Source organism: Poecile atricapillus, chromosome Z, assembly GCF_030490865.1.
Source record: "Poecile atricapillus isolate bPoeAtr1 chromosome Z, bPoeAtr1.hap1, whole genome shotgun sequence".
NCBI classification, from domain to species: Eukaryota; Metazoa; Chordata; class Aves; order Passeriformes; family Paridae; genus Poecile; species Poecile atricapillus.
Window position 1 is genome coordinate 10,496,650 of NC_081289.1, and position 15,392 is coordinate 10,512,041.

A 15,392-nucleotide genomic window follows, 5' to 3' on the forward strand; every position below is an offset into this window, starting at 1 on the left:
TAGTAATAAATCAATTCCTGAAAGCAAGCGAAGAATAACAGAAGTAAAGAGCTCCAACAACCCCAGTGGCTTTCATCATGTAGCCATGGCACAGGAGGGTATAGGCAGCTCTGTAATTTTTTCACCTTGGTGTGAACTAAATGTAGTGTTTCCTTTGCTCCCTCAGGCAGTTCTGTGCTCACAGGTGCTGATCCATAGCCAGAGTTAATGCACTGCTTTTGTCCCTTTAAGGGAGACAAACAAAATAAATCCCAGGGACAGACATTGTTCTTGTGGCATTCCATGCTTTTCAAATGATTACAATCTCCTGGTTTTCCTATGTGTTTAAACATGAAGGCTCCCAAAGCACTTAACAAAACTTGATAGTTTTGTTAGGTCTCCCCTAAGGGGTCTCTTCACCCCTGTCTGGGCTGAGCTGATGTGGACTAAGGTGCAAGTCTGGACTGGTAGAGAGCAGTGCTGCAAGAAAAGAGTGCTGTCTATCTATCTTGTCTTCCCAAACAGAAACCCAAGACATAATTTATTTGGAAAGAATGTAATCACTCATATATGCATATTTGACTAGAGCAGTGCTGATGGTATTTTTTCCATATGCAATGAGAAATAACATAGTTCAAGAATTTGGGATTAGATTTCTGTTTCAATTATTCTATTTCTGTGATGGGGCAGGACTCAGTCCTGAGTTTTTTTGATTCACCCTAGGGTTTTACTGTAATTTGTTTACTCATTTCAGTTATATGTAAAAAACCTGAGCTTTCAATATTTTGTGTTCATCCTTTTGTATATTGTTTTCTGAGTTATAAGACAGGAGTAAAAACATCATGCAAACATATTTATGAGATTAATCTTCATTTACTAAGTGCCACCTACTGCTTGCAGCTCAAAAGCCTTTGGTCAGAGTACACACAGACTGCACAACCAAAAGATTATTCATGGGGTTTTTTATTGCTCTTGTTATTATGAGAATATTTAAATGGCTGGGTCAAACTTGGGTGCATTAAATAGCTATGGGCACCAATGGGATTTTTTTTCAGCTCCTTGCTATCAAGATATGATATGTTTTTCTGGAAAGAGATCTGAGTTACTGTCATAAAAAGGCACTACAGACTTCAGTGTGGCTTATTGAGATGATTAATGTCAGCCACATGCATCTGATGTGGCATGAGGCTGATCGATGTTTCTCATTATCTTTCCTTCTCTGATGAAACATTTGTTTTCAAAGTCTGGATGCATTAAGTGCCTCCAGAGCATAAGTTTGTAATACTCATTTTCATGGTGTTGTATGATGGCAGTCTTTTTGGAAAACCAACCCTTGCTGACAGCAGTAGCCTCCAGTAATGCAATAGCCAAATGATCTACAGATTCTAACGGGGAGATAATCTTGTCAAAAGAGCAAACTTGCCTCCCATAGTTTTCCTGGCTGCTGCTGCGTGACTGTGAGCTTGGGAAGATGATGTTGCACAACAGTGGCACAACAGGCGTCAGACACAATTTCCTTCTTCCTCTTGGTCATAGTGCCTGAGTCATTCATAACCTTTTGTTGGCCTGTTCATCCGAAGCCTTTTCACAGTTTTAAGATGTAAGTTAAGATGTTATACCTCCACCTGCTTCATTTCCTTTGTTCAGCTTTTATTCAAGCAAGCTCACCCTGTGTCCCAAAAGATTGACTGAGTGAGGGCTATACAAAAACTTAGCCCTCAAGTGTGAGCATTTGTATCTGTCTTTTTGTTCTTTGATGCAGCTTGAATTTTATGAAGTTTCACAGAGATATTATGAGCTGGAAAAAAATTACCCCCATTTGACAGATGAGTGAACTAAGCACAGAGAGGTTAGTGGCCATGGTGGGAGCTCTGAGTTACAGCAGACACAGAGCGTGGGAACGTGGCTGTCAGGCCTGACTGCTAACCTGCCGCCCTCTCAGGTGCTCTGCTGAGCCTCAGCAGAGGCTGTTTTCTCAAACAGACATTTCAAACATTCTATCAACTTCTTGCTTTCTTTTTTTCTTTGTAAGGTTATTTGTATACATCAGGATCAACTCAGATAAGAGACCAGAAATAATTAGTTGCCATTAGGCTGACAGGTAAAACATGAAGAAAAGTTTTTAGAGGGTCTCCAGCAGTATCAGACACATCAGGGGTGGGGATTACTGAGAGAAGCTTCTTAAAACTCATGTCAGAGTAGAATTTGGTTCCTATTGCAGTCGTTTTTTATGATGTGGAAAATTTGGTGGTTTTATTTGTAGTTCAGTTTGTCCATGTGATGTGGATCAGGAGTAAATGGGTCCTGGCTCTCTTTGAGGCTCACATTACTGACAGCTGCAGTGTTCACTTGGAACTGGAAAAATAAAAACTAGTCAAAATTCAGAGAAAAAGTTTTATACTCAGACCTTCTGATTCAGCCAAAAAACTCCATATTTTTCATATCTGTTCATTAAGCTTTACTTTTTCCATTGCCCATGGTCAGGCAGACTAGGAATTAATGTAATCAGGCACAGTCTAACTGGTATTGATGAAGCTTAGCTGATTAATATCAGTCCAGAATCATGCCTTGCATTTCAATAAATATTATTATAATTATGATGAGTTGCCTCTTATGCTTCCATTCCATTTATCGGAATGCTTTCCTTCTTCATTTATTTCCCACTCTGGATACATTCTGCACCTTTTGTTTGATCTGCACTTCCCTTCCTTGCTGTTCCCAGTTTCTCAGTCCTCTCAGAAGGAATGTGATCTCAGTGTCATTGTCTTTCATGTCAAGCTGGGGCACCCACATTTGTTAAGCAGGGTTGAAATGGAAAAGCATTTTGGGTCACTCCTGTCCTTTTGCTGTCAGCTTGAGGGAGATTCTCTTTTGTTTGTCCATCTCCCCCTAACTCACAGACTGCTGAGCTGATGCAAGGCTGCAAACAGCTCCCAGTGAGGAATTGGGAAAGTGGTGACCAAAATTCTGCCTCTTTATTTCTTAGTGACGGATTGATATTCTGGAGACATAGTAGCTTTTTCTTGACTATGTAAAATCATAGCAGTGGAGAACTGTTTTCAAGTGGATTTCTGGAAGGAACAAGTAAATGGCAAAGGAAACCATGCTATTCCTTTTTATGAATTTTAGAGGAGTACCTTCTAATTTCATACATTGACCAAACTTGAAAAAATTTCACTTGCACTTGTTTGATGATCTCTTATGCCTGATTTACAGCATAAAATATTATCTATTGTGAAATAAACTCGGAAACAGCTCAGGCAATACTTTGCATAAATGTTCTGCAGTGCACAGTGCTTCATCCTTTCCTCTGACCCAGGGAATTTAGTTCACATTTTTGCCAGTAGCAGAAATAATCAAATAATATTTTTAACAAAACTCAAATGTACCATAAGCTTTGTATGTGAACACATGTAAGTGACTTGATTTGTCAGATACAAATTTGTGTTTATAGTGGAGACAGCAGTGCTGCTGAGAAAGAAACAAAAAGTGGGGTTTGGGGACAAATATTTGCTTTCCATTTATTAAGGAAGAGGCTGACTAACAGTAGCAAGACTATTTTTAGAAGCAATGGGAGAACTATAGCCTTTATATTATTGCTTTATATTATTGGAAGTGTTTATATATAGGTGTATATAGAGAGATATATATGTACAGACTATTAGAATCCCTTGCTTTAAGAAATTTCATGTAATCAATAGCTTTCTATTACCTACATGAATATTTATTCTAAATGTTGTATTAAGTCTTCTTTGAAACAATGGAACATTCCTTTCTGCAAGGACCTGTCTATCATGGTACAATACTGAGTCAAAGCAAATGGTAAAATACTGAGTCAAAGGGAATTAATACAAAGGTAAACAGTCCTTCACTCTGTGTATTTTTCTGGGGTGTGACAAAAAGGTAGATAGGAACCTGCTTTACAAATAGGAAAGGTTATTAGGACACAAGGACTTGGCGTCAGGCATTATCAATATTTTCTGTGCCAATGCCCAGGATAAAATCTCCTCTCAGGTTCTGATTTCAGTTTGGTGAAATGTTTGAGGACTCAAGACAATTTAGGAATTTTAAATGTGTGGCGTGTGCTAATGGATCATTGACATAAACCGGTTCTTCAGAGGCTCAGCAGCCTTACATTCCTTTGCAGGTAAGGTCACTGTCAACATGCTTAGTGCCCTGTCTGTCAGGGTTACAGGTACTTGACATTTTGCAGGCAGCTGCAAAAAACAACCCAAAAGGCTGCAATTCCTTCCTGCATTTCTGACTGAGTATTTTGTATAGAGTTTAATGTTAGAGAGAGAGAATTGATAAAAGAATGCAAAGAGGCAGAAGTAGGCTGGACTGAAGCCATGTGCATGTGTGAGTGGGTTATTCCCTTAAGCAGGAGAAGAAATACACACAACCCCTTTCTCCTTTCCTCTGAGGGAGGCATCTGCAGCAGTTTAACACTTCAGTGGGTCCTGGCAGTTACTAAATCTCTCTCAGATTCTCATAGCTTTGCTAATACTGGCACCCAGGCTAGACCACAGCTGTGCTATCACAAGATTGAGTTTCAGTAAAGTTTCTTCAGAAGGAACTGTTTTATCATGCCATTGTATAATGAGAATAAATGTCTCCGTAGAAATTCTCATGAAAAATTCATGCCTAACTTGCCCTGAGCATGTGCCATTGATAGCTACACATTTTTAAGTCTTGTCAGCTTTCAATTTCTCTTTCCCTTCTTTTTTTTAAAGACCAAATACTGTAATGTGCTCTCTGTGTGTGGTCAAGTGATTAAATATCAGTATTCTGTCTTTAAACCTTTTTTTTTTTTTGTAATAATAATAATAATAACAACAACAACAAGTAATAGTAGTAGTAGTAGTGGTGATGGTGGTAGTAGTGGTAGTATCTGGCTTCTTCAAGTGAAATAAAGAGATGCAAATTACTTACAGTAATCATCTTACTCTGCAGCTCTAGCTACAGAATTTAGTCACTGAGCTTAAAGCAAAAATAAAATTCAACTTTTTCAGCTTACATTGTCTTTGTTATGAGTTGCCAAACAGGAAACTGAAATTTCCCCATAAATGTAGATACTTGCCTATATTGTGCTGTGCTAATGTTCTTCCAACTGCACAACTCTACATTGCTCTTAAAACTTTTGAAGGCTGAACAAAATCTGTCCCGTGTGTTCTCATTCCTGAGAATCAGTATTGAGCAGGTAGATTTATTCTACTCAGTCTAATTTCTAGGTCTTTCAGGTAAGAGGAATTCTATGTGCTTTTTCCAAGTTAAAATGCTTGTTGTTGTGATTATCCTACAGTCTGCCTCTTCTGCCACATTAGAAATACTTCAGTGGCTGCCTCAGCCTTTAAGAGCCTTCACAGATGGACCCCTTCATCTTACGTATTCTTTCCACATAAGAAATTTGGAAAACTAATCACAAATTTCCCTTTGGTCTCACTCATCACATCTACCCTGCAAAAACACTGTCATTGCCACATATTTCTACTTCTTACTCCTTTGTTCTGAGTGGATTTGTGAGGTTTGGAACTGTATTTTGAGAGGGAAGCCATGATACAATAGCTAAAATATCTTCACCTAACTTTTTCTTTTTACCTTACAGAGCAAAATATTAACTCCTGCCAATATATAATGTACTTGATTATTATTTTAATTTCATTTTTTAAAAAAAGCTTTCATCTTACTGTGTTAATGTGTAGATAGAGTTACTCTTTGTCAGGTTTACCTTTCATGTCATCAGTTTTCCTAGCGTTTTATTATTGGATATGAATATATCACATCCTGCAATAGCTCCCTTTTACCTGCTTGTATTGTATTTTACCTTAAGATCATTAGGATAGATTCTGCCTCTGTGTGTCTGTACAGCAAGAGAACATACTGATTTTTATTGATCTTTTCATATAGAATGGTAGCAGTAATGGTAATAACTCCAATCTTATCATGACTTATATTCATATATGAGAATAACATTTTAATAGTATTCCTGTATAAGGAATCATCTCATCATTCTTACTGACTCCAAACTGCAGAAATTACTGAACATTTCTTACCTGTCTCTATGTCCTGGTGCTTGTTTTGATGGTTTTCTTTAATAATTAATGAAGGTTCATCTGCTTTTTTATTTCTCCCTCTCTGTGTCATATGGTCTCACTTGTTCTCACCTATTGCAGATCAAGGAACTGTACAAAAAGTTGTTGTCCTACCCACCAACTTCTCTGCAAGTGGAGAACTCATTTTAGAAGAGATGGAGGTTTTTCAGGTTTGGCTTTCTCCTCCTTTTGTTTTTCCAGTGTCTATGTTCACACAAACACTTTGTTCTAACAGACTTTGGCAAGGACAACTGTGATTTGATAAAATACCAAGTAAATATGCATGATGTCAGGTTGATAACCATGTAAAGAGGATTATGAAATGTTGACTGTTATGAAGCCTATGGCTACCTGAAGCCCTTTTCTTCTCTGGTATTTCAGTTGCCAATTTTTTATGTTGATATACTGGCTAGAAATATTTTGATAATCAGTTTTTTAGGACGTCATGTTACAATGGCTTCCAGAAGGAGACTTTTATCATTGGCATCACTATAGAGACTGTTTCTGTGTATGGTTGGAATTTCAGATTTCTGTACTTTGATTATCTAAAAATCTTCCTGGTTCTCGGTTGCAAAATGAAATCAAATTAATGTTGTTTTTATTTAACTCCTGTTCTTCAAAGTCACATGCTTCTGGAGTCAAGAAAGCTACAAGTCTAAAACAACATAAGCTGAAAATAAACACAAAAGCTACAAGGAGATAAAAGAATTGCCTCTGTCAATCACTCTGGCATGTAACAGTTGTAATAACCTAAAGAAAATATTCACCCCCATGTTGAAAAATCCCTCTCAAATATTTGAATGGGCTATTCATTAAACAGTACTCTCTGGGAAAATGGTAGTATGCATCTATAAACTTAGTTAAGGATTTTGTCATGGCTTTTTATCAATTTAATTGACAAAATACAAAAAAGGAAAATGTAAGGTTCTTTATTGAGGCAGCATTAACAGTTTCCTTAAGAAAGGAACGCTCATAAAGGTATCTGTGTTAACACTCATTAAGGCACAGTTAGTCTCCCTAGGCTTTCATCAAAGACTTCCTGCTAAAAAAGATACATGTTTACTTAAACCACGGTCTTCATTGAGATTTTGCTCATTCCAGTTACTGAAACATCAATTAATGCAGCAGGAAGATAGGTGGGGCTGAGAGTCATCCTCAGCCTAAACCCAGTTCTGGGCTTCTATGCACAGACCTTTTTATCCTGAGCCCTAAAAACCATGATATCACAACTTCTGCTGTTACAAGCTGTGTGGCATCATGGTGTTTAGATGCTCTCTCCAAGAGAGCAGGGATGAAGTCATGAGCCCTGTGCTCATTAATATCAAGGGTAGCAAAGGAGTGATCCTCTTCCAGAGTCAACAAGGAGAGCAGAGCGTGGCATCAGATCCAGTGTTGCATTTGACCTGCAGTGTCCAAACAGTTCATGAAGCAACTCTAAACTTCTCCAAACCTTTGCCAATTCACATGATTTGCAGCCAGATTTTCTAGTCCTGACCTCCCTGCTGATTGTGGTCTACTGCAGTTAATCCTAGCCTGCTGTTGTGGCTTTCCTTTGTGACTGAGCAAATTCTGAATCTTAAAAAAAGCTGAATATTTTTATTACCATCGATTTTATCACTTGTTTGGATTAACATAATGACTTAAGGCAATGAAAGTAACAATTCCTTTTCCAGCTTTTTAACATTTGATTTGGACACAGACATTAATAGACTGCTATGATGACACATAGTAGTATACTATCTCTGGGAAAGAAACATTCAAGAACACTTATGCCATTTTAAAAGAATCTAGTCATTGATAATCTGAATTTATATGTTGCATGGTAGCCAAACTATATTCACGGTAGATAATTTGTAGGAAAAGAGTTTTGTATTCTTGTCTAGATCATGTGGTAAATGTTCATGAGCTATTTTATGATTTTTCCTTATTATCATAATTAAAGAAAAAACATTGTTTCTTATTACAAAGTAAAAGTAATGGCTCCTATATTTCTGAGATGGCACAGATGCAGTTTAATTATGAGTGTACAAAAACCTTTTAGATAGATGTAATAATATTGTGGCTCAACAATATATTTTGTGAGACATTAATTGTCTATGTTTCATTTGTTTAGTTCTGAAAATAGCAGTACTTAGTAGGGGTGAGTGGTCCCTTTCCAGGATATGAAAATGTATAGTTTTCTTAGGTTTATAGTTATAGGTTTTTTTATAGTTTTTCTTATAGTTTTTCTAGCTTATAGTTTTTCTTTAGGTTTTTAGTCACTAAAACTTAGGTTTTAGTGACTTTTAAATATTAATTTTGGAACAGAGTTCTTGACAATGGTTTGTAATTCTGTCTTTCAGAGTAATTCTCCTATAACAACAATGAAGATTTCATCTAAAAAGGTAAGGCAAATAGAATGTCTGCTTAGTGCTTGTTAGCTGAGAAGCAAATTGACTTAGATGTTAGAATAGCAATTCTTGTGCAGCACGCTAAATAAAGGTGAATTTTCCATAGAGTACAGACTGAAGTGTGCAGGAGCTGTTTATATGCCCTTCAGCCACTATGATAAAACAATTTTTATTCCTAATGTCATTTCTAAGTCAGTGAAAGTGTCAGTTTTTTGGTTGTTTTTATTTACAATTAAAGAATCAAAAAAAGACTAAAAGAGGAAATTCACCCTCCCCATTTTTTTCTCTAAAGTCCCAAACAGAATTTTTTCCTTGGAAGTCTGTCTGATCAGTGTGAAAAGGCAGTGTTGTGTCCTTGGTGCAATTGTGCATGTTTGTTTAGCAGTAATAAACAATGGCAATAAGAATGGTGAAAACAGCTGAGAGGATTTCTGCTGAAATGCTTAACACACAAGCTAAAAGTGTGTATTTTATGATTTTGCAAGCAAGATGTTGCTCAATATTTTGCGAAGCTACTACTGACTTGAATTTCATATGCTTTTTCATTTTTATGATAAAAAGATCAAAGGAATTTCAAGGGGTTTAATTCAATATTGATTTATATTTTTAGAATGATTAATTGTTTTTGTAAAATAGTCATTTTGGCCCAGATTTTGGTAATGACCTACTCCCTTTGAACTTCTCTTGCAGCAGCTCTGATTTATTGTGAAAGTTCTCTTGGCTTATTTTTCCAGGTATATAAGGCTATCAGAATCTGGCCATAAGCCTCAACATAATCTCTAGCTTTTACATCTTGGATATGTATGCACTGGAGGATCCAACTAGGAACTCTGCATAATATTTATTAAAGTGACTATATGCAGAGAAAATACTTAGTTCAAAGGCTTGAGCCAATAATCCTCATAGAGTAAGAACCAAGTTCTCAAATCTGAGCGATATTAACACAGCCTGTCTGCCCCAGAGCAGAACAGTGACACTCAATGTCCAATAAACCATTAACATTCCCCAGTGTTTCTAGGTGTTTTCTAGCAGGAAGGTGCAAATAATGTAGGCCTGTTCACCTGGGAGATTTCTGTTGATCTTGATTTTATACGTATTTTTGGCTCCCTTCTTGGTATTGAGTTAATTCCAAAATTAATTTAAAAGCTTTTTGGGTGTGTTAGCCAGGTCTCAGGTGAAACTCCTCCACATGTGAAATAAACCTTCCCATTTCCTCCTGCAGCAACAGTTGTACGTGAGCTCAGATGAGGGGGTCACCCAGGTTTCCTTGCATCGCTGCCACATCTACGGCACCGCCTGTGCTGACTGCTGCCTAGCCCGAGATCCATACTGCGCCTGGGATGGCAACTCCTGCTCCAGGTTTTATCCCACAGGAAAACGGTGAGCAGCCTGGTGAAGTTTGCCAGGGAAGATGGTTTTTGTTCTGCTGCATAGCCTGGAGTGTTGTGATAGAGAAGCAGGATGTCATTCCTTTCATGAGCATCTACAAACAGTACCCCCATAGCTGGTGTGCTTGGAGTAATTCATCACCCAGGACTGTGTGCTACAAGAGTGTATGGTGAAGAGCTTGGCTTTTCATATTTAAATAATGGATGGGAAAAAAAAGAAAAGGAGAAAAATGGTTCCTAATCATAAATATTAATCTTTCTGTCTCACACACACAAAATCAGTGAGACATTTGTTCCTTTCATTTAACTTCAATTACTTACCGTGGATGTAATTATGATAGCCCTAAATACACCAAAAGATCTCTCAGGCTGTCTGAGGAATAAACTCATTTATATTTTTTCGTTCCTCATTTGTTCCTAAGTGAGAAGAATTGTTTTCAGGAAAATTTTAGGCAAATGTGATTTCCATGTAATGCCTGTGGATTTGAGTCTTTTGACATGAGGTTTATTAAAGCAGACAGGGAAAGCAATTTCTGTTTAATTTACAACAGAATTAATCGTCCATCTCATAATTTTATGCAAATCGGGAGCCTTTTTCCTCCTCCCAGGGGAAATATTTAATAGCAGAAGACTGTAGTGAGCTCTTCTCTTAATAAGATTTCACTTCATATACAAACAAAGCTACAGAATACACAATGAAGTGTTACTGCAGAGGAGACAAACCTTCCACATGTATGCTCTCTACAACTACCTGGAAGGAGGCTGTAGCCAGCGGGGGTTGGGCTCCTCTCCCAGGTGACAAGCAAAAAGACAAAAGGAAACGGCCTCAAGTTGTGCCAGAAGAGGTTTAGACTGCATATTCTAGAATCAGAATCATGAAATATGCTGAGTTGGAAAGGACCCACCAGGACTATTGAGTGCAACTCCTGGCCTGCACAGGATACTCCAGGAATCACAACATGTGCCTGAGAGCATTTCCCAAACACTTCTTCAAGACTTGGTGACCAGTTCCCTGGGGAGCCTGTTCCAGTGCCCAGCCACCTTCTGGATGAAGAACTTGACATCCAGCCTAAACCTGTGACTGTTCTCAGTGTCTACACCTGAGCTGCAGGTGCAGAAGGCCTCGTACAGTCACTGGCTTTTATTGCTCTTCCCTCATGGAGGGAGACAGTTGACAGAAACAGGCAAAGCCTGGATCTGCTGCTAATAAAGTCATCCCCTGGACAATTGTTTTTGTTACTGCAAAGTTCTCTTGACTCAATCCATACTTGAGATTACAAGGTAAAGCCCAAACTGGCCACATAGCAATAGGTAGAGTACATGGGGTTGTTAGCTGCTTTCATTCAGAATATTCAGCCACAAGTCTGCAAACTCATTGTTTTCTTCCGTGGAACAAAGGTCAGAATATGGGGGAGGAAAGGAAAGGAAAGGAAAGAAAAATCCCCAAGTCTCAGGCCACCTAACTCCTACAGTAACATAGCTGCCAAAAGGTACAAGGAGCAGTCAGGTACACCCAGCCTCTGCAGTTTCCAGTTTGCCATCCCCATTATACACACCCACCCAAGGTTATTTCCTCTGGGGCTTACTTTCTGTATTTTGCTTGCAATTTTCTCTTTATGTCAAACCAAAATAAACACCTCAAACTGTATGGAAGAAGTTCTGGTTTTCATATGTGAAGGAAATAAGTTGTCTCTTTATCTAACAAGACAGATTATGAAGGAGAAAACATTGGTAATTAGAGCCAAATCCCATTGTCTAGACAGTAGTTTCTGCTGTATGCATTTGCTTATTTGCTTCTTTTGACACTTCTGTCTCCTGTGAATTACAGTAGTTCCTCATGCAACATTGATTTACCCCAAAACACCTTATGGTATTATCTTTATTTTCTAACTACCACTTTTTTTTTTTTTTTAATAAATATCTAAGTGCTAAGTTTACGTTCTCAGAACTGCTTAATGCAAACAACATGCCATTTCTGACAGCGTGGAGCAGCTCATGGTTGCACAAGAACTCTGATATTCACTCAGAAATTCTTCATTGCCTCCCTTGACTTCTGTAAATAGTTCACAAGGGTTAAGAGCCCAAGGCATAAAATGAAATATTTTTGATGGTAAACATAAAAACTATACTTGGAATGTCAGTAATTACACCTTTCAAATATTTTCTTTTCAAATGATGCCGTGAAGGCTCGGGTGACAGGGGATTATGAACACTTTCTCTGGGTGTTTGTGCACTACCTGCTATAACGTGGTCACAGATCTGTCACCCTTCACTCAGCAGTAATGGAGCTCCAGGGGCTTCTTATGGTTTCTGATCCTCAAGTCCTTAGTGCATGGTTCAGAATACAGCTGTTTAATATCCCAACAGTGTCCATTTGCAACTATCTATCACCAATATATTTTTTTCTTGAACTTGATAAGTACTGAACTACCTTACACAATATTTAGCAATGAAAATAATATGTCTTAATAAAAAAATTGTGTACCAGCTTTTCATGCACTGAATTCTGCAAGCTGTGATCTCCTAGCTGAGGAGGACTGGAATGCCAATATTCTCAGGCCCTTAATTGCTAAAATCAAGGCAGGAGCATGCCCTTTATCATAATTTTGTGCTGGTGTGTCAGACATGAGCAGTATGACTCTTCTGCGTCTCACTGTCAGCTGCTTGCCTTTATGAAGAGTTCTGGCTGGGGCTTCTGGCTTTGAATGCTTGGTTTTGTGAGTGAACAGAGGTCTCTTTCATGTATCACCTCCAGTCCTTCCATCTCTATACCCCCACTGCACAACTGCTTTACCTACAAAAACTGCACCTGTTTTTTAAAGCTTCAACAGATGCTTCACCTAAACAGGATCTTCACTCGAGCCAAGAGTAGTGCACATTTAAGCACACTCACAGTAGGTCATGAACTACCTCTAGCATTTGATCTAGTAAAAAAAAAACAAAACACAACAAATCCACAAATAAAAGAGTGGTTATTTTCAGTGTTTCTATCTTGGAATAACATTTTGTTTTTACAAAATATTGCAGGAGGAGCCGTAGACAAGACGTGAGACATGGAAACCCTCTGACTCAGTGCCGAGGTTTCAACCTGAAAGGTACTATAATTTAGAGATTCTCATGCTATATAAAGAACACATGGCTTTCCTTTATATGATTCATTGTAACTGACATTATTGGTATGGTTTACTGGTAAAGCATAATTATTTTCCAAGTCTGAGTTTTGTTTTGATTTGGTTTTAGCATCTTTCCTTGCAATTACATGAAAGTTGCACATATATGATAAAATGATGAGCCCTGAAATACATAGTCCAGCATACTTGAATTGATGAGCTGACACTGTTGACTAGAAAAAGATAAAGTTAATTTGAGGGCTTCTCTACCTCTGTTTCTCTTCAGTCTTTATTACTGCCTTTTCATTCATTTAAGTTTTGGACCTCAGAATTTTTCTGAATGTTTGATCCCATAATGAGTTTTGGAGCACACCTTTCACCAAACAGCAGGATCTAGGCTGGCCTCTCTTTTTATTTGTGATTATTTCCTTCTCCTTTTACATGGGAAAAGAAGCAAACCTATTCCAAATTTCTTTATGAAGTCTCTTATTTCCAGCTGTGCAACTCTTCTGTCAGCCTGGCATGGTAAGGGTGGCCAGGGGAGCCAAGGCTTTGCCCTCCCAGCTAGCATTTTCTCCAGATTGATGGACACCAGTCAGATATGCCCAAAGTCATGGGAGTAAATAAATAAGTAAAGGCAGCTCAATCCTCTTCAACTCCATGCATGTCTGAGCTAGGCAGTGGCAATATATGCCATCAGACCGAGGGCACACAGAGAATTATGCTCCTTTCACCTCTATTTATGAGCCTGAATTCTGAAGCATGTCCTCATCTGTACCACCTGGAGACCAAATAATAGAGTTGATTGTAAATGTTTTTATTGATGTTTTCCCAATCAAAGAACAATGCTTTAAGGGTTACATGTGGAAGGTTCTGTTAATAATAATTCTACTGATACAGTCTCCACTGATTGCTGGAAGAATCTCCTGGATGAGAAAAGACCACAGCAGTCAGCTGAATGCAGATCCCTCTGCTTAAATGAGCCTTTGCCCATGAGTCAGTATTAGCTCATTTCTGTGAAGTTGAAGAGCTTGAACAGGTAATTCCAAGAGATGACCCCAGTGTTAGAGAATACACCTGAGCTCTGAGAGATCCACGTTGAAGCAACTTGAGCTGCCTGTCTTCCCCTGCAGGCATGTGCTGATACCTCCCACCCATTGTCTGTCCCAAGGGTGGGTGTCTCCTCTTTCCATGTGGAAAATGTGAGAATGTCGACTGTCTGCATTCAGCCCTGAGGCTTGACAGTCTTGTCTTGTCTTGTGAAACAGGTTTCTTGTTTTCCAGCCACTTTTGTAATGTGGATGTATTTCTAGGTTTATGTATTTAGCATTTATAAGTTTATGTATTTTAGCATCTTTGTAAAGGAAGTGTTGGTGGTAGCAGTGGGATATAGGATAGATAGATGACAGTTGTTTGCCTGGAAAAAAATAAATTAAAGAAAGAGCAATTTAGACCCTTGCGAAATATAATTAGAGCCATTTATAGCAAAATGACTATGTTTGAGAAAAAAATGAAATCTACCTAAAACACAAAAGAGCAGAGAACCAAGAAAAGCCAAGGAATCTTCCAAGCTCATAGAGAATCAAAATGCTGAATCAAAGTCTTTAAACATGGTAGACCTCTAAGCACATATAAACTCAACATTTTTGGCACATTGTTATTTTTAAATAAATCATCAAGAACTAAGCAATCTTGTAGGTTTTCTTTTCAAGTCTGTTTAATATTGTTATGTTTGTGTTAGCCCTTATAGCCATTACAGAAATGCATTTTGAGTGCAAAATATTTCCACATTATTCTCCTAAAAGTTAGAATTGGTTTTGGTACAACTCCTAAATGTGCTGAAGGACTAGAACCAGTCAAAGTCTCCTTCCTTCAGAAGAATGGATTTCAATTTCACATATCAGTTGATGAAAGAAGCTGAAAAGAATGGGAGATAAAGTAGAGACTGAGGAAAACCTGTCTTAGGACTTTGCAAAAACAGAGACGGGTTTTAGACATGCAAACCTCTAGGTATTTGCCGTTCTCATATTACTTTATATCCATTGCTCCTTTCTCAAAAAAAAAAAAAGGAAAAATTGTATTTCATATGTGAGGCAAGCTTTTAAATCTGGAGGTGCTTTGTTTTCAGGACAAATATTACGATTTTGACCAAGCAATAAGCATCCAGAAGTTCCTACTGGTAACTGCCAATTATCCATCTATCGAGGCTATAAAGGGACACAACAAGTCTAAGTGATGACATATGCTCAGCACTTGCCCAGGTGTTGGTGGAGGGCTATAAATCTGTCTTTCTCTCTGTTGCTGGCTTGTCTGCATATTCATAACATTTCAGGTTGAGAGCCAAGTCCTGTCCTTGTGTTGGATGAGAAGCAGAGGAGCAGGAGCCCAGCCTGCCCTCTCTCCTCCCTGGGATGCTGGAGCCTTCTTTAGGGC

The 15,392-nt window shown here is 38.2% G+C and overlaps 1 protein-coding gene across 3 annotated transcripts in view; it reads left to right on the top strand.

Moving 5' to 3' along the window:
• The window catches only part of LOC131572986 (semaphorin-3C), a 115,882-nt gene that overhangs the window by 94,269 nt on the left and 6,221 nt on the right, over positions 1 to 15,392 (top strand). For all 3 annotated transcript variants that reach the window (XM_058826463.1, XM_058826464.1, XM_058826465.1), the window contains exons 13-16: positions 6,153 to 6,241; positions 8,414 to 8,455; positions 9,684 to 9,841; positions 12,877 to 12,944. In XM_058826463.1, coding sequence (XP_058682446.1) covers positions 6,153 to 6,241; positions 8,414 to 8,455; positions 9,684 to 9,841; positions 12,877 to 12,944 — 357 coding nt within the window. The remainder of the gene's footprint in view (positions 1 to 6,152; positions 6,242 to 8,413; positions 8,456 to 9,683; positions 9,842 to 12,876; positions 12,945 to 15,392) is intronic.